The sequence below is a fragment of the Callionymus lyra genome, chromosome 4, assembly GCF_982586985.1.
Source record: "Callionymus lyra chromosome 4, fCalLyr1.hap1.1, whole genome shotgun sequence".
In the NCBI taxonomy this organism is placed as follows: domain Eukaryota; kingdom Metazoa; phylum Chordata; class Actinopteri; order Syngnathiformes; family Callionymidae; genus Callionymus; species Callionymus lyra.
The window spans coordinates 18252585-18276576 of record NC_141821.1 but is presented as its reverse complement, the minus strand read 5'-3'; the positions used below and the strand labels follow the sequence as shown (position 1 = coordinate 18276576).

At 39.3% G+C, this 23992-nt stretch overlaps 2 protein-coding genes across 6 annotated transcripts; one reads left to right on the top strand and one right to left on the bottom strand.

Moving 5' to 3' along the window:
- Positions 1–260: 260 nt before the first annotated feature.
- pip4k2aa (phosphatidylinositol-5-phosphate 4-kinase, type II, alpha a) lies at positions 261–19891 on the top strand. 5 transcript variants are annotated; one of them, XM_087789043.1, is made up of 11 exons: positions 261–1091; positions 8073–8170; positions 8257–8353; positions 10281–10433; positions 10841–10987; positions 11063–11101; positions 12914–13018; positions 14684–14797; positions 15599–15839; positions 15948–16051; positions 16392–19891. In XM_087789043.1, exons 1-11 carry the CDS (start codon positions 951–953, stop codon positions 16470–16472), a joined length of 1320 nt encoding a protein of 439 aa, XP_087645169.1. In that variant the 5' UTR covers positions 261–950; the 3' UTR covers positions 16473–19891. The 5 variants fall into 5 exon arrangements, with proteins under 5 accessions (XP_087645169.1, XP_087645168.1, XP_087645167.1 ...); XM_087789042.1 differs by having other exon boundaries at positions 12911–13018; XM_087789041.1 differs by having other exon boundaries at positions 262–1091; positions 12914–13027.
- Positions 19892–20292: 401 nt separating this feature from the next.
- On the bottom strand, positions 20293–23657 carry LOC148081971 (sperm-associated antigen 6-like). Its single transcript, XM_087789039.1, has 11 exons — positions 23600–23657; positions 23436–23531; positions 23197–23363; positions 22828–23011; positions 22530–22735; positions 21820–21993; positions 21607–21759; positions 21251–21442; positions 21069–21185; positions 20857–21002; positions 20293–20673 (listed from the first exon to the last, which is right to left on the bottom strand). The coding sequence occupies exons 1-11, from the start codon at positions 23616–23618 to the stop codon at positions 20607–20609; spliced, it is 1521 nt and encodes a 506-aa protein (XP_087645165.1). The 5' UTR covers positions 23619–23657; the 3' UTR covers positions 20293–20606.
- Positions 23658–23992: the final 335 nt, after the last annotated feature.

The window sequence follows — 23992 nt, the reverse complement described above, 5'->3', positions numbered from 1 at the left end:
AAATGGAGATGTTGTTTCCTATAACTAGTCTGGTAGTAGAGTATTCTTTATTTATTACACTTTATCTTATGTTTCCAACACAATACATTGCTAACACCATCTTCATTAAAAACAAAAAAAATGTTTTAAGTATTAGTATTAGTATTTCATTGTATTTTAAAGAAAATGCACCATGGTAGCAGTCGTCGCATGTGGACGCGCATGTGCGCGTGCTCGTGTGTCATTGGCAGAGGCGGGCTGTCACCTCCCTCCGCCCAGCTGTCAGTGGACGGCAGCAGCAGCAGCACCAGCTCCAGCTCCAGCACACATGATACTCGATGCTTCACGAACAAATACCTGCTTCGTGGCGCTCGGGAGCTGGACGACATCATGACAGGAAATATCCGCCCGGCCATAGCTGCCAACTGACCCGTGGAAATAACACCTAGCATCGTGCTAACTGTCCGGGGGTTAGCTAGCTTGTTTCTTCGCTAGCGAAGGTCGTGAATTGTAGTAGTCAAGTGTAGTAGTTCCGCTTCAACCCGTGTCTTTTTTCTTGTTTTTCTTCGGCGAGCGCGTTGTTCGCTAGGTTTATCGAGCGTTGCGTCTCATGAATTCGTTTTTCTCCGTTTAATAATAAGCAAGTCGTTTGGCGTTTTTTTTCGAGCTAGCATGCGGGCTAGTCGGCTGAGCTAACGCATCAGCGCGCAGGGGAAACCACTCGGTCCGGGGGGAAGAAGCAGTCGGTGATGTGGTCTCGGCGACCGCTGGAGAAAAAAAAAGGCCATTGTGTTAGTGTGAATTTTTAATATCCAAAAGACTATTATAGGGGCAACAAACTTAAGTTTTTAGAGACGCCTTTCGACTGCCTTGGATGAAGAGTATTCAGTGAGAGGAGGGCTTGGTGCCCACTGTGCCAGAGAAATACAATTCTATTCGATATTATCACCGACTTTACTTTAAAAAAAAAGATGGCTACAGCGAGCAGCATTGCCGCATCTATTGCGAGCAAAACCAAGACCAAGAAGAAGCACTTCGTTGCCCAGAAAGTGAAGCTCTTCCGTGCCAGCGACCCCCTCCTCAGCGTGCTTATGTGGGGAGTAAACCACTCGGTGAGTCAGATCATCCCGTTCCGTATCCACACTCCTGCCCCCCAGTACTTATGTGTGACACGAATATCTGTCTCGTTTGTGATGAGTATCTGACGTGGTTTCCCTCCACCATGTGTTAGTAACGCTTTGTTTTCATAGTTCCCTTTGCTGTGAACGTGTTTAGTGTTCTTTGGCTTCCTGTTGTGCTCGTGAAGGATAAGCTTTGCATGTCATGAAGGGAAAAGTCTTCCACCGAAACAGTGCTTATCTCAGCTCCATTTCTCTTCCTGTGGTATATTTCCTTACTTTAATATTTCCTGTTAAATAAGTGAGTAAGCAAAAAAAAATAATTGGTTGCTGCTGTGGTGCACAATTGAAACCGGTTCCCCTGCTGTAAAAATCATATTTAACACTATTGAGTAGACTGAAAACGACTCAACATTAAACACATAATAAAACTAAGAATTTAAAATGAATGGTAATTGACGTTTTTGAGTTCCTCAACCCATATTTCTTGATCTTGTTTATTTTCACTATTGTAGTTCTCCAAATTATGGTATATTCATGTGATCTGAAATCCTATGAAACAGAAAATCATAAAAATATAAATTACAGATGACCCGTCAGGTGAAGTTTGTAATTCAGTAACGTAAATGCAAACTTGAATCCATAAGACAGTTATGAGTTTCATGTCTTAAGTTTGAAAGTGGATACGATGTGCTATATACTATCAATCAATTTGAAACTGCACATATTAATTCTAAAACTGGGCTCTAAATCACTTTCTTTAACCCTTGTGTGTCCCGGTGGCCATAAACAAACGTGTTTGGGGTATCTTGAGAAAGCACAAACGTTAAACCTGTTAATTGGGATTTTTACTTTTACCCTTTTCTGTTACTGCGTAGTAAACTAATCCCTGATATTGCCTACCCAAAATAATGTATTTAATAGTTGATATTTGTTCTGACGATTGCTTCCTTTTCACATTCATAAATTTTAGTTATTAAAGTTTGGACATGTTGGAATGAACTCTATTTAATAGATTAAGATGACATGTTTTATAGATAGATCATTTCGTAAAACAAAGTGCAATAAACACAGTGCAAGATGACTGGTCTCGAAAAGCGCTATATAAATAAATATTACTTACTTACTTACTTACTTACTTACTTACAATCTAAAAATAAAAAACATGGATCAAAGAAAAAGGATCCAAAGATTAACATGGAATATCATCTGTTCACTCGACTCCTGCCCCCAAACTCAGAATTAAACAGCCTAATAGCACGAGGAAAGAACGAGTCCCTGTGTCTATTAGTGTTGCATCTGGGGAGGAGCATTCATGCTATATTTTGAATACCGATGGATTGAAACCAAAGATAATAGAAGCTTTTACAAACTCTATAGTTTTCTCATGTGCTCCCAAAATGCAAAATGATAACCAGCAAATGTTATTTATGTCATCCTACCTCCCAATTGTGTCCTCAATACTACGCTCAAAGCACTTTCATTGACTACCTCGCCAGATCTTTTTTTAATCGGATGTCTATCGGGGTTTGGATTCTTCTCTGATATGTTGTTCTTCCCTGTGTGTGACTCAGAATTGCTGTTACTTGCTATTTAGATTACATAAGCCTCTATTAATATCTACTGGAGTGATATACAGTCTGTATGTCTGTAGACATAAATATTATATATTCTTTGTTTCTGACACAAGGAGCATCATTATATTTTTTCTTTTTAAAAATGTAACAATTTCCCCAAAGGTGACCGGAAAGTGTGCATATTTCCTTCTTGCTTCTTTCCTCACTAGCAACACTTGTCCAAATGTGATCTGGCATGTTGCTATGGGCTTGATTCACTCAGCAGGACAGGCCTCATAATGTAAGCCCTTAGATGTTGCTCACCCAGTCGAAACCACTGTATCCTTTAATAGACGGCCGCTCACAGAGATGACTTCACAAGTTACTCGTCAGATCGGTAAGACATCATGTGTTAAATTGCATGTAACAGTGTTGGCACTTGGTGACAGACTTTGGTCTGTGAAGGGCGCTTTAAAAATAAAACTTATTTACTTACTTGCATTTATTTTTATTTTTCAACACTGTTTTTTTCTTCCCCCTGCATATAGAGAACGAATATTTTTCAGATTTTCTGTGCAGATATACTTAAAGTCTGCCGCTTTTACAGATGGCGGTGAACTTTATAAAGTTATAACTTTTAACATCATCATGATGAGCATCTTACTGCATCTTGGAGAGATAGACTTAAATATATGAAATATCTGAGTCAGTAAAGTTGGGTTTTGACATTGGCAGCCCTTTTAAGTGACTTAGGACATTTTAATAAGGCAGCTGGACTAAGGTTTGCATCTTGAATGAAATTCTCGATGGAAATGTTTCACATACTAGTGTTATTATCAAATTATATATGCAAGATAAAGTAACCAAAAAGCAGAGTTGCAAATACTATTTTTGCTTTCAAGATTCACTTAATTAAACTGATCTTGTGAACAAATCCAATGCAAGCTCAATTTGACACCAAGTTGCGCATTTTCAACTAAACGTAAAGTGTGCGAATGAATTCTACACCAATTCTCGCATATCTTATCTGCGTGACTGAAGCGTTTGTGTTTAGAGTTTTCAAATTAAAACACCACTGGGACTCGTCTCTCATTATGGTTGGTAATTAGAGGAAGCAAACATGTCCAGAAGCTGCCATTTCAGTGAGCATTACCTGGGAGAAAATAACCTAACCCACCACTACGGTTGTTACGCTATCGGCCACGTTTATGCTCTCAAATTACAGGGCTAAATGGACATGTGTTCGCTTACACTGTGAATGAATATTGCTGCTTAGACAGTGCTGGATTTATTCCAGTTACACATCGCAATATGATACTCCCGGTTAAATGCATTGAATAATACCGGTGCCGTTTTTTTTGGACGTTCTGTCACACTTTAACTAATCAATGACAATTTGGTAATTGGAAAAAAATTAGGTTTTGCTCAGATTAGAGCAGTTTATTAACACTAATTATCCTTTAAAATAAAACACAAACCATGTCCATATGAATAAGTCGTTAAAAAGCTGCAATAGAAAAAAAAACTGAGAGTGTGAGATGTGACCATGACATCCTATTGACCGTAGGAAATTAAAAGACTTGGACTAACCAACAATTCCGAGTAGGGGCTATGTGAGTTTCTTTTCCATGTTTCAGTTCATCTTTTTTTTATATTAAATGAAAGTTTGATTTCATCTTTTCCTTTTTTCAAAATAACAAGAAAAAAAGGTCAGACTAAAGGTTTGGGCAGCCTGGAAAGTTAATCCAGACAAGACAGTTGAACGTGTGAATAGACGGCCACCTTTTGATTGTATCATTGTGTCAACAGGAACATGTGTGTACTTACTAGTATACTCTACAAAATTTAATTTCAAGCGGTCTATATTTTGAGGAGAAACAATCGTGATAACAAGCTAATCGCAACAACAAAACTCGTAAGAGTATAGTCTAGTTTTTGATTGGTTGAGGATAATGTATATTCTCCAACAATATAATAAAAAGTGAGATTTCAGGCCTAATTTACTAAAATTATTTTAGTTCAGGCATGTCAACTTTTTCCCTTTAACTTTTATTTTTGTAAAGCAAAGAAAGAAAGAAGAAAATGTTACCATTATATTATCGATGCAAATGATCCACAGACATCTTAAACTCTCTGAAGAGGCTGGGTGTAGTAAACCCAAGTGGAGGTGGTTTTGTGAAATGCATTTTCACAACCAAGGCCATTTGTTTTAACGATTAAGAAAGACGGATGAACCACTTAGTCTGGAGTCAATGAGATGATTTCACAGTTGTGGTTAAAATGGCTGGAATTGTGTAGAGGTAAAACATCCTTCCCAGTTATTATGTTTTCAATGTATGTATATAATGGGTTTTGTTGCTCCATTAACGAATATTTTAAATCTACAGATTTAACCAAATTTCTATTTATAGGTCAGTTTTTGAAATGTGTTTGCATATTACCTTAAGAGAAAAGTGGAGGGAATAACAATGGACCCAACAGTGGTTACTTGCTCAACCTGCGTTCAGTGCGGTCTAAAGAGTACAGTAGAGTACCTATTGCAAAATGTAATGTTCCTTTCAATGGTAACCACATGGTAGCAAATCAGTCTCCTACCTTTTACACTGGTTCATAAAATGTTATTAAGAATGATTGGGTTGTCCGCTTTAATGCAAACTTCATTGATTTAACTACCAATCTTCACTTGTTTCTTGTGACTAGACATACTTTAGTTTATACATTACACTGAACAGAAATCTGAACTGTGCTGACTTTGCTAACCTTGACTAACCACTATTTTCTTAGCGTATTTTATCATTTATTTACAAAATTTCAAGGATCCAAATTTGGTTTTGTCACATGGTTGAGTAAAGGTCAGCTCGCAAGCACAAGAAATTGTGCTGTGTCATGATGTAGATAACATATGATAAGTACACAGGCTTCCTGTCCTATGGTGCAACTCTGCATACTTTCAACACCGTGAGCCGGAAAATAAGTTCTTGTCACCATAGTGACAGAAAGGAAGTGGCTGTGTAAGAAGGGTGCAGGCAGTAGCGGAGAGGATGGCAATTGTATTGCAATTATTCTTGAAGTGTGGAACATGTGTTTCAGTCAAGCAAGAAATACTATAAATCCATTTATATCCACAAAAAAAACAACATATGGATTGATGTTGTACAAGAGTAGATGTGCTGTCGTGGAAATTATTTCCTGGTTAGTGTTTCAAGATGATAAGTCAGAACTTTCCAAGGCAGATGGTATCTACTCTGTTTCTACACCTGCACACAATTTTCTTTTTCCTAGTTGAAGTAGAAGGATTTCTTATCCTCATCCGCTCCATAAATGATTTTTTTCCTTACCTCATCACCTAGCCTAGATGAATATTTTTTGTGCCTGTTCTTTTGTTCTGTTCCTCACCTGTAATTGATTGATACAAACTGTCAGTGTGGTTGCACATGACCTTCGTGTTTTAATTGTGATAGTTGGAACGGGGATACTCGGTAAAGAAAATATGAAACATGAAAAAAAGAAGTTCAATTTCAACTGGATTACGCTGAAACCCTTTCAATGTTCTCATGTATCATACTATGTGGTCTAATTCACATCACATTAAAATGCATTTGTATAGCTTTATAAAAGAAGATTGATTGTTTGAATCCTGTACAGCCTACAGTATAACAGCAGATGATGGGCTTTAATATATTGGGAACATTCTATTATGTTATTACAAATGACATACAAAAACAAACGATACAGTTTCATTCTGTACAGGTGTTTCAATACTTATTTATAGAAACGTGAGACAGTGTTGAGACTTCACTTAAAGCTCTCAAGTCCCCCATAGCTTATAATTATTATTTTATTTCTAAAACTGAATGTTAATTATATGATTGAGTAGTTCTTGAATTTGGTATGAATCATAAGACATGAACGCTGAATTTATAATGCATTAATTCCATCACTTCTATTACATTATGAACCTTGTTAAATATGCAATGTATGCATCCTTTTAAATGCTTATTCATGTCTTGAATGTGTTTATGAGTTTTACAGAAAACCTTTAGAAACCTTACCAATTCAAACTTCTTTAATCATTTTTGAAGAATAGTTCTACAATAAATTGTTTTTTATTTGCCCAACCTTTCATTTTGACCGGACAACATAGTGTCATACATTGCTGTTAAAATCCCTGATACCAGCAGATTTCACTAGTGTCACTCAGATGTGTGTTGGCAACAGGCATTGACTGTCCTTGTGAAACAGTTTTGTTTTTATTACCAGGAGACATCTCTCTGCTGAGTACCCATAATGCATCCATCTGTGCCATTGCGTCACTCTAATGTCACTGACTGTCACCCCAGAGCACAAAAAAAAGATATTCTCTCCTTCTCAATATCTTTATTTTTTACATGCAGAACAACACCGTTTTTTTTATTAATGAACTTGGTATAATATATAATACATAGTAGGACTACAAAATTTGCAACATGTTAAAATTTTGCACATCATATCAGAGCTGTGACAAAAATATTACGGATATGTTCAAACCTATCAGGTGATAATTCACTTTCCACCAATCGCAAGTGAGCCCAGTGAAATCATGGTTATTAATAGATCCAAGCAACCCTGGCAGCAACTTCCACTTGCTGCCAATAACAAACGTGCAAACACAGAGTGCTTTTTGTGAGCGGCGCATGGCTCATAAATCTGTGGCCATTTCAATCTTATGGTGTTACAGAATGCATTCTGATGTGACACAACCATAGGGAATATTTAGCTTGTAATTTATCCCAGAGTTCATCACAAATTGATGTCATCGTATATCATTGTAAATATTTAGCTTGTGATTAACTCTGGTCCAAAAACACATGCATACTTCTTTAAGTTGCACTTCATAAGCCGTTCAGGATTGTTGCCCCAGGTCCTTTTAATGCCATGTACTTTTTGAAATCTGGTATTATGAGTAAATCGCTTGTTGAAAACCGCATTTATTACGCCCTAAAACCGCGCAGATCTGCGGTAACATCTGTGAACCCCAGTAATGTCCTGTTATACAAGTGTGGTTACTTTTAACTTTATAAGTTGAGCCTCGCATCCACGTGGACTTTTGAGGTCAGTGAAGAAGTAGGGACTTTTCTCTCAGTTGGTGACTGCTGAATAAATCATTTGTATAGTCTGTTGGCCCTCAACTTTGTGTACTTCACTCACAGAGTTATGATCTTTTTGTCCATCAGTTGTTGGTAATCATTACTTTCTACTTGGATTAGTCTTATAACATTATAAGGCTCAATATTTAACTAAAATGTTGTTTCTTTTTTTTACATTTAGTTCTAAACAAGTGCTGGACCTTGATCAGATGCATATGTTTCCTTTTAGAATGCCAACATACTGGTTGAGTGTCTCTTTGATTTATCATTTTCATTTTTATTTTGTTCCACAGATCAATGAGCTGAGTCATATTCAGATCCCCATCATGCTCATGCCAGATGACTTCAAGGCCTACTCCAAGATAAAAGTGGATAACCACCTATTTAATAAGTAAACATTTTTTTCTCTTAATACAGATTATAAAATAATTGTGTTACTATCATTAACACCTGCAACTTGTCTTGTGCCCCTTAAAGAGAGAATATGCCAAGCCATTTCAAGTTCAAGGAGTACTGTCCCCTGGTGTTTCGGAATCTCAGGGAGAGGTTTGGAATCGACGATCAGGAGTTTTCAGTAAGTACTGCAAATTTACTTTTTAAAACAAAAATCAAGATGAAAGAAAATTGCTTTGTTACTAATGTCCCCTCAGTTCTGTAATGTGAAGAAGTCTTTTGATCAAGTTGATGCCTCCAGGGTCCTTGAACCCAATCTTCCGGCTAAAAAATTACTGCAATAAATTGATTACCCACACAATAAACATATTTGTTAAGCAAGAAGTCCAAGTGACATTTATATCCCAGTTCTAATCACATGTATATGATGTAATGTTCCTAATTTCATTGGTTCAATTGGACTCTGTTTAACTTTTTCTTCCCCCTCTAGAGTTTTGTTTTTTCTGCTGCTACTGATCATCTCGAATTCTTTTTTTTTTTCCGTGTGAGAAAATCCCTCATTCCCTTTGCAGGCAGTGAGTTGGCAGCACTTGGAGGTCATTGTGTCCCAGCTCACTGCAGCTGTCTCTCCGGCATGTTTACATTAGATTTAGCTGGCTGCAGCAGGTAGTCGAGGATGTTAGGAACAGGGCAAGTAAAAATGTACCACCCCTCATCAGGGCTCAAAGATTCAATTTCTAGAATCTAAAATTATATTCCTTTTAATGGTTGCTGAAGTCAAAATAGTCAAAGCATAGGTATATTCCAAGCTCATCATGGCGAAATGTAATTTGTCTTTTCCCATTAAGGCCTTTGGTTTGGGTTGAGTTATGTGAAAAAGAAAATAGTTTGGATCAATTTGTAAAATGGCATATCCAAGATTTGTGTACCACAATGTGACCCTTAATCTATTGCAAAAAATAGAAATTAAAAAAGCAGAACTGAAGGACGATTGACAAGGGGAATTCTTTGGGAATGAGGTGGTAAGCCAGGGGTGTAGGATCATGTTACTTTAGCGCTCCCAAGTCTGGACAGCAGCTGTTTGTATCGGCCTGTAAGTTTGTACAAGCAGAAGGCTGGAGGTCAAAGCACCACATGTTTAGAACTCGAGAATGGATGGCTGTCGGGCAACATGAAGGTGCCTGCAAGGGGCATCGTGTTCAAAGCAAACTACATTCTTCATCTGACATTGTTTTGTACCTAAAATCATGTGGAATTTTCTCCCTAAAAACTATAGGAAGAGCTTTTTTTCCCAAATGTTTGAGATGCTAAAAACTCTCTCATGTTCTCATTTTGCATTTAGATTTTGCAGTTTTATCTTCAAGTGATGGGTTGATGGCGTTTTGATTTAGATATTATGCCAGTTGAAATTATTAGATTAGGGCCAAATATTTTAAAGCAGAGAGTGACATCTAGTAACTCCTTCAAACTGAAGAGATTGTCCTCTATTGTTTCATGAGGCCTCACAACTCATCACTCATGGAAAATAAACTCGGGCTTCTTTACAAGTTGGTTTTATATCATCATATTTGCTGACACATTCATCAATGAGTTATGGTCGTAAATCCTGTTTGGTTTTTGATTTTTTTTTTAATATGCAGTGTATTATTGATGTTAAAGTGACGTTCAAACTTCACCCATTTTCTACTCCACCACCATACTGCTCGTCTGTAACGTGCATCTTGTATTGAAGCCTTGAGGAGATGTTTTGTTCCGGAAAAGTCAAATAAGTCTATATTTTACGCTTGTGTGTGGCAACCGTTTAAAGAATAACACTGGAAGTACTCAGAAAGTACTTTGGGTAAATATTGCGAGCACTGTTGTCATTTAAACTTGTGTAAAATATAGACTTGTTAAATCTCTTTGAAGGAAGTTCTGCACCAGTCCCTTATTAAAATGGGTCAGAATACTCCTGAAATCATTTCTACCCTTAGTCGTCATGAGGGTTAGTAGAAAATGAGTGAAGTTGGAATTTGAGGTGCACTATCACTTTAATAAGTTATTTTAAGTCAAGCCATACCATTTATGAAACAAACTTATTTTTTTGTTTTTGCTCTTTGTACTCCCAGAACTCTATCACACGCAGTGCTCCCTTGAACAGTGAGGCACAAGGACGCAGTGGGGCGCGCTTCCACACCTCTTATGACAAACGCTACGTCATCAAGACCATCAGCAGTGAGGATGTTGCAGAGATGCACAACATCTTGAAGAAATATCATCAGGTAGATGTCTGTTTAGATGCTACATCCAAGAAGAACAGCTAATGTGTTTGACATGCCAAACCTGTCGTGAGAATTAAACAAAGGTAGAGTCTTATTAAGTGAAACCACATCACAGCTGGTTGTTGATTGGGGCTCTGTTTATGACCCAGCTCACAAAGCGGCTTAGATAGTAATAAAAAATAAATGCATAACTCTGCCTTTTAATCTCAGCACGCATATTTAAGTGGTTCAATTTGTGGTCGACATGGATCCAGCATCTGGTGATAAAAACGCCAAACAATTCAACAGCTGAAGAAATTCAGCATCCTCTTCTACTCCACATGCCACTTTGGGTCTTAAACTTGTCCACCTGCATGGACTTTGTAGCAATGAATTCCTTTCACTCATGCATCTAATTCTTTTGTCAGTTCATTGTGGAGTGTCATGGCAACACACTGCTGCCTCAATTCCTCGGGATGTATCGTCTCACCGTGGACGGAGATGCAAGTTACATGATTGTCACACGCAACGTCTTCTCGCATCGCCTTTCTGTCTTCAAAAAATACGATCTGAAGGTGAGCAAAAGCACGACGGTTCTATTCAGGATTTTAACAAGTCAAAATATTTATGTATTTATTTATTCGTCCAAGGGTTCCACTGTGGCGAGAGAGGCCAGTGACAAAGAGAAGGTATGAATATGTTTTATGACCCTTTATTTATGAAGCATATTGAGGACAAAACCTGTATTTTGTGAGGTAATGTAAATGAAATGTTTAATGTGACAAACGGATTTAAAAAGTCAACAACCAGCCCATCGCAAAAGATTTACAAGCTGACTCCCAAATGGACGGCATTGTAACCATGTATTAAGTTTACATGTTTTTTCACAAGGATGACAGAAGCAAAGGTCTATGACTCTGAGTCTGCACTCTCTTTCTCTCCTCCACTCCCTGCACGCCATTTGTGTTTTTTAAGTTGCTTCCTGTGTACTAACCCTGCATCTGCCTGCTGTGTGAGACAAAATGATTCACTCATGACTGTGATTGTTAAGGTGTGTGTTTCACGTGACCAGATGTTGTCTCCTGGTGTTAAAAAGATGTTCTCATACCTCCGATTAGTGTGTTTGATCTTTTTTAGTTAATGTCTTTGTTTGCTGCTGCTGTAAATCTCCTGGAAATTATGGTCATTGTTGTCAACATTAATATGTATTGTAGAATATTTTCTTCACTATCAAATGTTGTACATTCTTTAGAGGATTTACCAGTTATCTGTATTTAGTGTCTGGGCTTTCACAGAGCTTGGCAAAGTTTTGGCTTGTGTTTGTTTGTGTTTTGTAGTAACCTTTGTGTAATATCCTCTTTTGGTTCAATACACTTTGAAGCATGAGGGAGTTCAGGGAATCCCTGGTCTTAAAATAACATGTGAAGTCAATGGAAGAAGAGGTTCCTTGAGATGAGTGGAAAAACAATGTGGCTCAACACGTGATTTTTTTTTTTCCTCAAGACTCTTGACTGTCAGGAAAGCAAATGACAACCTTCTATTTGTTACCTTAGAAAGACAAATGGGTTGTGAGTTTTGTGGAAATTTAGTTTGCCATGTTGTGGTAACAGATAATGTTTTTTTTTCTTTTCTCCAGCAGTGCATTTATATGATAATATTGAGATTATAAAAAATGTGGAGTCGCTCTTCACGTTAAGATGCTTTCAATTGTACACCATTTAATTATTTTGGAAACTTATGACAAAGCTCAAATTCTACAATTCTACCATGTGGAGCAGGTGCCCAATTTGTTAAGTCTTGTCAAATACAAGAGTTTTCTGCATGCCTGCCTCCCTTTCATGCATGCTTAAAGCACAATGTCTTCTACATGTTTTATTATCTATTTATTCTACCCTTTTCATTTGGATGCACACACAACCATTTATTTTGCTTGCTATAAATATCTCCTGTTGAACAAACATTAGGTATGGGTCACTTGTGGTTTTGGATAACGTTCCGCTGCTGCTTTATATATAGTTATGTATTCATAACTACTTTCATTTTACATTTTCTTTAGCCTTTTAAGTGCAGTTTATTTTAGATTTGTGTCTACATATCTGGAAGCTGTACTGCAGTTCTTTGAATAGAGATGATTTTGAATCTTACAAATTACAGCATTGCTTTTATTTGTTTTAATTCAATATCCAAAATGTTTTTTTGCTGTAGTCCTTTTTATTGTAACATTTTTACATTGTATGCTATTTCTGGTTGATGAGAGTGCGTTAATGCTAAGAACCCACTCCCACTTGCATCACCTTAAAGGGCAACTGCTGACCGGCACTGTACCCAACACAGCTTTGTTGCGTCTTGAATGGTCCCGAAGATCTTCCGAGCTGATGCCCTTTCCAAAGTTAGCTTCAACTACTGCATTGTTTTACCTTTTAAACTCTCTGCCTTTACTTCCAACTTCCTTCCTCTATCCCTGCCTCCCCTCCTGGACTCCCCCTCCTCCTCTCCAGCAGCCGCCTCAACCAGAGGATGTGCCCCCGCGGCCCAAATCTGGTAACGTGCAGCAAAGGCTGCAAACACTGCGGATTGCTACGCGCTTTTACTGCGCCATGAAACACGTAAGAGATGTAAGAGAACCAGGGCTCATATACCAGGCATGATCTACTTAAACATTTTTTTTCTTGGACATCTCTTCAGGCGGTGCACTGTATTTTGTCCACCATTTTTGTATTTTCTTTGTACATTTACAACCTCCTGTCTCTCAAGTCTTTGCCAAGTTTTTTTTCCCCCATCATTCTCTGAAAAGCACTCATATCTTCTTCTGAATATGTTTGTCATTCCAACGTGAACAGGGAACAGTATTTTAAGCCTTGATAGCATTTCATTAAGTTTTTCAATCACTGTTTGTTTTAAAAGGTTTTTTTTTATCGAACTTCTCATATACTGTCAACATTTATCTCCAAGTGTTGTCAGAAATCACATTATAATAATTTCCAATAGTTTTATTGTCGGCTAGCTGTCATTATTTAAAACCCAAATTAGCTGAAGCCGGCTTGATAAGAAAATATTTGATTTAAACGTAGTGGTGGTTTAATGAGGTATCTTATTACAGTATTGTACTTTTCACAACTCGTAGAATGAGAGGCTGCAGTTTTTGAGCAAAAAGTTTAGTCTGGCCTTTTTAAAATGAGCACTATGTTTCCTGTAACCTCATCAATCCATCACTAAAAAATGTATGTATGTTAAGATAAAAACATTTACACTCTACATCCTTTATATACATAATGATATATTCGGGAGTCCTTGGTTGTAATTTATAATCTAGAAAGTTTGTATTCATAAATGTATTTTCATTTTGATGTTTGTTGAAGCTGTTTATATGTATGGCTTTCATATTCATTCATATTTTTTTTTTTACACTCTTCTGTCCCGTCTTTCCATTAAAATATTTGATTGTACGGTAACTTGAAGGTCAATGTCTGTATATATGTGCTCACGTTAGATGTGTCTATGTGTGTGTACAACTGTGTGTTTGCCACTCATTCTGATGCTGCAAAAGTGTTGCTTACTGTACCTCGCTGATGTAGAATAACTGTAGTCACTAAACCGCTACTGTAGTCCCCTAGTTGCCACAACTCCTCCTCCCTTCTTCTCTAAATCAGGTTTCATCATCATTCGACTCAGGCCTTGATAGTGACGGCTGCTATTGTTGCACTAGTCCCTTGTGCTTTTTAGAAAATATTACCAGATCTGATCTCAAGTTGTGTCAGGCCTCACACCCCCGCTGGGTGTGCCAGTTATTTTAGCTTAAATGAATTAGTTATTTATGTTTAAAGAGGGTTTTTAATAACCATCTGATGGAGAACGTCTGTGAGTTGCGCTTTTCTCAGGTGTTGTAATGATATTCTCCACGAGGGATCTAAAAGGATGCGTAGATAGTCGCCATTGCATGAGCAGGATCTGACTTACTGTGCAAGTATAAACAGGACCATCTATTGGCTTAGGCAGCTTCTTCAGGGAGAGGCTCTGCTTACAAACATGTGTTATGAACATGCATGTGTGTCTGATTCAGGTGTTGTTTCTACACACCCTACTGTGATGACATTTTTGTTTTGTGGGTAAGAAAGGATATTAAAATACTTGAATAGTTTTGTTCTAATCCAAATATAGTCGGTAAAACAGTTACCATATGTAAATGTAAATAAAGACTTTATTCCAAAATAATAATTTAATGTTTTATTGTATTATTGACCAGCTGACTAACCTATGCTCCTGCTGGTCAGGCCAAGGAGCTGCCCACCTACAAGGACAACGACTTCATCAATGATGGCCAGAAGATCCTCATCGACGGTGAAAACAAAAAGATGTTCCTGGAGAAACTGAGGAAAGATGTAGAGGTATGTCACGCTTCAGGCTTTACCTATAATAAAATATTTAGTGTTACAATTCACTCTCTGAAACAACGGCAGTCAGTCTTGTCACCTCACTTCTCCTTGCTCTTGTACAGATTAACTCACATTTTCTTTTGTCTTGAGATTTGTCTTCACAAACGCCTGTCATGGTTTCATCTGGTGTGACATTTGTTAGATTGGAGGGGAAGATCCACTTCCTTACTGCTGCCACGTTCTCCTCTCGTGTTGTCGTTCTTGCACACACTGGGATTTCTCCCGCTTGCTTTGCTGTGTCTCCCATCTGTTTCTCTGTACCTCCATCTGGCTGTCACCCAGCCTGGAGACTGCAGGTGTACCAGGAGCTGCTGGAGTTGTTGTAGTTAGTTCTTGTTATAAATAAACATATTTATTTATATATATATATATATATGTATATATATAATAATAATAATAATAATAATCTCTATTTATATAGCGCCTTTCTAGACCAGGGTCTAAAGCGCTATATGTATATGTGTATATATATATGTATATATAGATATAGATGTATATAGATATAGATATATGTATATGTATGCCCCCCTCCCACCAGGAAAGTTCAGCCCAACCATTGATGTGTATGCCATCAAGAGCCATGATGGTGATATATAGTATATCTATATTAGAAAAACACTTTCTGATGTGTCCATTTTGTACTAAAATGTCCATAGTCTATCTTTAAATGTTAAACCAATGTACATCAACACATGTCGTGAATTGCTTCCTACGTCTTCCTCTGAACTTTCTCTCGCTCGTCTCCTTCCTCAGTTTCTGGCTCAGCTGAAGCTGATGGACTACAGCCTGCTGGTTGGAATCCACGATGTGGAGCGAGCCGAGCAGGAGGAGGTGGAGAGCGAAGACAACGAGCCTGAGGAAGAGGGCGAGAGTGACGGAGGGGGCATTGGGACGCCACCTGACAGTCCAAGCAATACATTGGACAGCACCAAGCCCCTGCCGCCGGGAGAGTTCGACCCCACTATTGATGTGTACGCCATCAAGAGCCATGATGGTGAGTAACCAGTTAAAAAGATCGTAAGTCCTGGCCAGCCATAGATCACATGTCAACGGCTCCCTCTGCTGGCGGTGTTCATTATCAACATCTAAATCATTCTTGCAGGTGCTTCCAGGAAGGAGGTTTACTTCATGGCCATCATTGACATCCTACAACATTATGATGCCAAGAAGAAAGCTGCCCACGCCGCCAAAACAGTCAAACATGGGGTATTTATTCAGCGTCCGAAACCCTCATTAATTTTTGCGTGTTTGTATTTTGAAACATTCGTGTAAATGTTTATTAAGTAAGTAAGTGAGTAAAGGTTATTTGTAAAGTGCCTTTCTAGACCAGGCAACACCATAATAAGAAAACGATTCTTAAGAAATTGAAAAAAACATGTATATTTTATAGATAACAAGTACGGATATTTATATAAATTCTTTTTACAATTTTAATAAATAAAGATCCTTTCTATTTAAATACATGCAATCAACATATTGGACTGTTTTCTTTCCCCAAAGCTTACAAGGACCTGAGTTTGTAATGGATCTCTGTCTCCTCCTGCAGGCCGGGGCGGAGATCTCCACGGTGAACCCAGAGCAGTACTCCAAGAGGTTTTATGATTTCATCACCACCATCCTGTCATAGCGCCCGGGATCAGCAGGAGACACAAAGGCATATGGAAGCGAGATGAAAGGGGGGAGAAATATCGCTTTGTGTGACTGACTTACCCATTGTCCTCACCCCTAGGTTAATTTCTATTATTTACAGTGGGGGTGCACACTCTGCAGCTAAACAAAAGTTTACATTTGACATCCTTACTTTTACGCGTACAAGGTCAATGAAAGGAAGTTTGTTTTCATGTGTTGATGTTGAAAGTTTGTCCGGGTTTTCGTGGGGAATGCAGATTTAACACAAGTCACCTCCCGAAGTTCTTAATTTCAGTGTTTGTGTGCGGTATCTTCGGGGAGAATGTGTGGAAATCCAGAGGTCATGTGATGGAAGAGTCGGGTGACGTGACCTTGTCTAATGCAATTGCTTCATTTTCAGGGAGTAAGAAGCAGTCTTCCAATAGGCCAATAGTCACAACCTCCACAGAAGCCAACAAAAGCTCGAACTCAGGCTCCTCCACAGATTTTTCTCTTTTAAATGTTACTCATGAATTTTGCCTCCTGCTTTGGGTCCTGCCTAAGTCTGTGCAATCTAGTAAATCCTGCTGCTCTGATGCAATACATCACGGCAAATTAGATTTTTGTTTAAATGCGAGGAACGGTTAATTTATGATGATGCAAGATGCAGTATTCTTTTGTTCAGGGTCTGGAATGCCAGACGGCTTTTGTTCCTTGCATCCAGGCCCTACCAGATTTAAGCACTTAGATCAATTACGTTAATATTGAACTTTTCTCCTTTTGCAAAAAAATGTTAACTAGAGTAAGACAAAGATGAGTTGGTGTTTTAAGCACGTCCCAGCTATATTCTGTGAAATCCACCAAGACCATGTTCTGGTACCTGAAGTGGTTAAAAGATGGAAAAGTGCAAGTTTCTGCTTCACACTTTAGGTCGATTGCAGCTTGTTAGTTCTTAAATCTAGTTATAGAAGCTGTTTATCTTCAATAACAAGAAGCTGCAAAACTGAAAATCACAAATATGCAAGAAATGTTTTGGTTTTTTTTAATTCTCTTATTGTTGGTTGATCTTGAACACATTTGGGCGATTCTTTAATCTTCATGGTTCTACTCCTGTGGCAGGAACAATTGTGCAGTTGTGAAGTCAGTGTTGTGTTTTTGAGTCCAAGTGATACATGAGTGGCCCCTTAGCTTTCGTTACCATCAGCACCTTATATATATTTATATATATATATATATATAAACAAGAAATGTTGCACTTTCATTTGTCTGGAGAGACGAGGAGCTCTGGTTTGGTGACGAGCGAAGAAAGAGATCAAACTGAACACAAATTGTAAAGTTCAGCTCCACCAGATGGGAATTATTTACTGCAATATCTGACAAGCTTTTGTAAACGTACTTGTAGAAACGTGACGTGGATGGTGTTTGTGACGGCGCGAGTACGGCTACGGAGGGTGGTTGGTTCCCCTCTGGAATTGCACCAGCACACTAGCGGTGGTGAGTGTGGAGCTTGCTGCAGAGAATAGAATAGTGATGTAATGACTCGCACCTCTGCTGCAACTTGTTGATGTTTCTTCTGAGTCGATGTAGTGAATAAGTGTTTTCGTCTAAAGGATTCTTTTGTATATTTTGCACAAGAGGAAAGTAACCAAATGTTACAAACACAAGCCCAATTACAGTGACACAAAGTTATCAAGGGAAATGCAATATTCTTGTACGTGATGGAGTTGTCGTGATGTTGTGTATCACTCCTGAATATCCATTATTTTGATTAACCCCATGCAAAAAAAAAAGAACAAAATGCAACAAAAAAAAACTTCCATCACAAAGTTTGTATAGATTATAGTTAAAGTTTATATTTTTACATTTTAGTCTGGAGATGTATTTAAAGGGAAGCCGCTCTTTGGGACAAATAAGGTCGCTGTGGTCAATGAAGAATCTTCTTGCTTGAATATAACCCTCAATGGGTTTGTTTTTTTGTTGTTTTTTTTTTTTCAAAAGTCAAACCAGTATGATTGCATGTCACACGTTACCCTCGTCCCTCAGTAGTCAGTGTTGTCAACCTGTTCATTTCGTCTCGCTACATTTAACCAGATGTGTGAGGTTTTAATCATCCCGCTTTAAATAACTGTTTTCATGTATACACTGTGCAAAATGTGTGCCTTTATACTCCAAATTTATTTAATTTTATACTTTATGTTTTTTTTAAACAAAGGTTTGTGTTATTAAACCAATTTTTACTCCCTCTGTATTTACTGTTAAATTAATGTGTTTTCGTTCCATTTGTCTCGGAAGTTCTAGACGAGAAGAGAGAATCTACCTTCTTTTAGTGAGTGGGACTTCATAATGGTAGTTCAAAAAGCAGCGACCCCTGCAGGCGAGGCGCAAACCGACTTACAACGGTTGGTTGATATTTGGCAAACAATTATACTGTGAGTGTAAAGTAGCTTTTTGCATCGCGTGAGACATTGGATTTTTGGCAATAAACTGCATCACGTGACAATCAAATTGAGCATCAAATTAAAAAGTGTCTCATGCTATGCTTGACTTTAACTTCCCACTGTTTGAATGTCTATTTAGAGACTAAAACCTCAAACGGATCTTGAAACAATTTTTTTCTTAAAACAACTTCCGAGCACAAATGGACTTCCACTCCAGGAGTGTTGATTGTGTAAATGATTAGTTCAAAGAATGTGTTGAATTGTCGTGCTATTCCTTGTTGACTGTTGGTTCACTCCAGGGGAACCGTCGGCACCATCAACTGTCAGTTTTCAGTTCACCTGATATGTGTCGTTTCTGTAGTACGTCGACCCGTCTTACCTCCTGTACCGTCAGCCCTTCTTAAAGAGGCCGCTTGTTTAGGCTGACCGTGGGCTGTCCGCTTCAGCAAAGGCAACATGCTGACGATGTGTAGTCCTGTGATCAAATAGTAGAAAGGAGAAGTGCATGCTGGGATGTAAGGCAAACAAATCCACAGATGAAAGATGGCTCACTGCCCTGCTGCTTCCCCCTTTACATGCTTAGAAAGAAACGAGCAGATGTTCACCTGCCAAACACATCTGTCGAGACGCCACTCAAGCCCGGGGTTTATTGTTGTTGTTGCTGTTGTTGTCGTCAACCTATGTGCGGTTCCTTTGTTTTTAATTCAGGTTTCCACGCGCACCGAGTCACTGGAGCAGCTCGACTGGACAGGCAGGACCTGATGCTCTCAGAACTCAGTGGAGATTCGACCTCAACCTAAAAGAAACGACGTGCTGAAACGATGTAAAACGGTTTGCATGCAGAGGAGTGTGTGCGTGTTTACTGCTGGTGAACGTGTGAGTGGCATCCAGGCCAATGATAATGATGTTTGTTTATTGTTGTTCACATAATAATAGTGATAGTAAACACTCCATCCATTCATGTTCACTCAAAGCAATTAAAGCACTTGTTCTGCTTCAACCTCATGTCCCCTGCGGTTTGTGGCCCCCCTACTCCCTCTCCTCCAGGTAAACTTATGATGCACCTTTTGTGATCTCAATTTGTTAAAAAACAACTTGACGTGGAGTCTGACATGTTGTCCCTCTGAAAAGAAGCTGTTGCAGGACGGATGACATTAATCTTTTGGAGGTGGTACTGAGGAGTCGCCGTGCACCAGGAGGCCACAAGTACCTTAACTCGATGTTTAATGAACTTGTAGAATACGTTTTGTATTTACCACAACAGTACAGTATAGTTCCATTTTCAAATTCGTAATGTAATTATTGGATTCAGAGTATAGACAGAAGTATACATTTTGACTATTGACACCTCAACAACTCTATTGTTCCGTTTAGAAACTCTGAGAAACGATATTTATTTAATCAACTTTTTTATTATTTTGTCATTCAAATGAAACAACACTTTTAAAACCAGTCATTTTCCCGTTTTCAGTTGCATGCTACTGCCACCAGATGGCGCTGAAACAAACCTTAATTCACAAGCAAAATACATTAGCTGAAGTCGGGAGTAAGTAAGTCATTTTTATTTGTATAGCGCTTTTCCAGACCAGGGTCACAAAGCGCTTAAACAATCAAAACAATATTACTACGAGTATGTTTTATTTGAAACGTTTTAGAAGGTATTCTGTCTATTATCTAGCATAAGGTGATGCATCAGCAGAAACACAGGATTGAAATCAACCACTTGGCTGGAAGTTCTCCAACCTCTCCAACAAGACCTCCGAGTAGCCGGGTGAGTAGTACCTGAGGAAGCAGACACACATGAGGATTTGGACAAGATAAAAAAGTGCCACAAAGACTTGACATGTTTAACGCCTATGCTTAAAATATTCAATAAATTGCCTCAAGGTTTAAATAAGTATGAGGAGTAAAGTAACTTCATGTATTCTAAAGTAATAAATCAACAGTTATAGGCGTCCAGGTCACCTGACTATCTCTTCAGGGAAGCATCTGTTGATGGAGTTGATGTGCTCCTGCAGTGCAGATCCAGGCTCCGCTTCGATCTCCTGGACTTTCTTTAACCCGCCGCTGGTCACGAACAGACGTCGAGCCTTGCTGTCACGTGGCAGCACCTTGGCGTGGAGGGACTTCATGGTCACAGACGGTCCAGTGTGTAGAAGCTCCATGTTGAGACTCACCTTGCTGAACTGACACACCACGTGCTTGAGGATGTTGCTGGGGGCTTCGTAGAGGAGGGGCTCCAGAGCCGGCAGGTAGGTGCACTTGTGCAGGATACTCTTGAGGGACTTCTTACTCTGAAAGACTCGTGTTACAACACCAGGATCCAATCATCGGGTCCGATGGGTTTTTTTTTTAGCACCTTGGTCTGCAGGTCTTCTGAGACGTTGCTGTCTATGTAGAGGTTCAGCAGTCGGGGAAGTAGGTTGGCACTGGCCACAGCCTTGGCGTGTTCGGGGGTGTGGTGTCCAATCTGACCAATGGCCCAAACTGTGGCCGCCTTGATGTGGTGCTCGGTCTCCTCGGCTAGACACACGGCGAGCTGCGGCACCCCCTGCAGGACACAAGGAGCAGTTGCGGTGTTGCGTCATGAGAAAGTGTTAAAAAACACACAGAATACCCACTAAATGAGTGCATGGACACTATAGATTCTTAACAGAAAGTACCACTGAAGTAGCCACGAAATAAATCAATATTTAGATACTACTTAATAAACACCTTGGAGAGGATGACGGCCATGGCGAGGCTCTCTGTGTGAGCAGCAACATATCCCAACATCATGATCCCCGGCAGACGCAGGGAACCCCGACAGTCGCCCAGGTAGTCGATGACTGCAGCCAGCCCTCCGAAATTCACGATCACCTGAGACAACTGGAAGACATCCACCAGCATTAAGCTGTGTCTTCACTTGGAAGGTGTTTCTGTCTTTACCTCAGGTGTGTGTTTGACCACTTCTCTCATCAGACTGGTGACGTTCTTCTTGATGAAGTCGTCTGGATCCCTGAGACAGGCCACTGCTGCGGGGAAAACTTCGGCCTCGATCACCATCTCGGCCAGACTCACCGAGTGTTTGCTGATCTGACTGAGGGCCGAGAAAACCTGCCTCTGTAGAGAGAGCAAAGCCTGTGAGCGCTGATCCATCCGTAACCATTATTTATGCACACTTTCTTCACAACTGTTTAATGGATACACTATTTCATTCATTCATGTTCTGCCTAAAGGTCACAGGTGGCTGAAGCCCGTCTCATTTAATCATAAGGTGGTCTCTCTGCAGAATTATTTTTTTTGCACCTGGTACAGTTAATTCAAATATATTGTAGCAAGATGCAGTTGAGAACTGGAATCTCCTTGTCTTTGTTCACCGTTTCAGACTTTTTATTTACTGTCCAAATGCATGTTTAAATAAAAAAAAAAAGATTTATCGGAAAAATTAAATGTTCAATATTTCAGGGATTTTCGCTTAATGCAGGGAGTTTTCAGAACGTAACCCCTAAAGATTAAAAAGGGACAAATATATTATACATTTGTGAAGCTACAAAATTCTGAGCTGGTGTTAGAGTTCTAAAAATAAATCTTAAAACAATCCCCAAACCTCATCAATTTGCTTATAAAATATGCTCGTGAATTCAACAATTTCTGACCTTTAGTTTCACGTCCGGACTCCGAATCATTTGAGCCAGATATGCGACGGCACCGGTGTCAACAACAGTCTGGGCCATTTCCGGCGTGTGTTTGCAGATGTCACTCAAGGTGGAAGAAGCGATGCGTTTGAGGGCGATCTCTGGATCCTTGAGCATCAGCAGCAGCAGAGGCACCGCACCAGCGTCCACCACCGCCTGCGACAGAACTGCAAATGGCCCGGGGAAGGAAAATCAAAAGTTGAGGCGTTCTAGCCAAATATTTCAAGAATCGTGACAGCAACCATAAACGTGTTTTAACCTTCGCTGTGTTTCGCGATGCAGCTCAGAGCCCAGGCTGCTGCCTCCTTCACCTCATTATCAAACTCCTCCAGGCAGAGAACCAGTGCTCCCACGCCGCCGCTCTCCACCACGGCCTGGGCCAGCTTCTCCGAGTGTTTGGACACAGTCCGGAGCACGAAGGCTGCGGCCTTCTTGTACAATCTCTGCTCACATACCAGAGGAACTTAGTAGGAGGAAGAATTCTTATGAGCAACTCCTGAAACATTTGGCGGGTTTTTTTCTAAAAATGTTCCCAGGATCTTGATTACTCTGACAGTGTCATATTATATATATATATTTATATATAATTACAAAGAAATTATGGGAGAGAGAAGAAGGAGGAACTGACATTCTGAGCGACCAGAGAGTGGATCAGCTGCGGCAGGATCTCTCCTTTCACCACAGCTCGAGCCAGTTCATCACTGTGGTCAGCCAGCCGGCCCAGAGCGAGCGCTGCAGTCTGCTGGATGCCAGGAACAACATCCAGGATCAGGGGGCGCAGCAGCGACACCACACCTGACAGAGTCAATCATTGAAGCAGCAGATCGTAACAGCACACACACACACACACACAGGTCAGTCTCGTACCTGCATTCTGAAGTATTTCTATGTTTTGTGGTCTATGAGCCAGTTCAGCTACTGTTTGAACAAAGGTCAGCCTGGATTTCTGATAATTCTCGAAGACTGCAGTCACACAAAGACACAGATCAGATACAGATCATCTTCACACCTTAAAACGCAGTCGAGCTTACCTTCAATTAAATGCCTCATGTCACAGATGGAAAAATGGCCACGGCAGAGGAAATCTCTTGTTGAATTATTTGAAGTGCAGGAGTATATTTAAGGAAAGGTAACGCGTTGGCTTTGTTTTTATATACTTACTGTCTTTTATGACATCACCACAACCTTAAAATCAAAAGCGTTCACTGTTCTTTGTAATCAAGTTCCTTTGATCATTCGTTCAATCATTTATGGAAACTTTGTGACCAATATTCTTGTTGATTTCACCAGATTAAGAGAGTCGAGCTCCTGCAGTGAAACGTCTTCAACTAAATCAAATATATCATAACTAAGAATATCTTAACAAAAATGACCATTAAGCCATTGCCACATATAAGATGAGAGTTGTCTTTCTTTTGTCAGTT

What these genes read in the sequence shown, in the direction of transcription:
- pip4k2aa (XM_087789040.1), top strand. Translation starts at nt 951, where the DNA reads ATGGCTACAGCGAGCAGCATTGCCGCATCTATTGCGAGCAAAACCAAG. An exon ending in GATAACCACCTATTTAATAA is followed by an intron (nt 8,171 to 8,256) that starts GTAAACATTTTT and finishes TGCCCCTTAAAG; the next exon opens with AGAGAATATGCCAAGCCATT. An exon ending in TCAAAAAATACGATCTGAAG is followed by an intron (nt 10,988 to 11,062) that starts GTGAGCAAAAGC and finishes TATTCGTCCAAG; the next exon opens with GGTTCCACTGTGGCGAGAGA.
- LOC148081971 (XM_087789039.1), bottom strand. An exon ending in ACTCTCTGGTCGCTCAGAAT is followed by an intron (nt 23,012 to 23,196) that starts GTCAGTTCCTCC and finishes GTATGTGAGCAG; the next exon opens with AGATTGTACAAGAAGGCCGC. An exon ending in CATCGCGAAACACAGCGAAG is followed by an intron (nt 22,736 to 22,827) that starts GTTAAAACACGT and finishes GGCCATTTGCAG; the next exon opens with TTCTGTCGCAGGCGGTGGTG.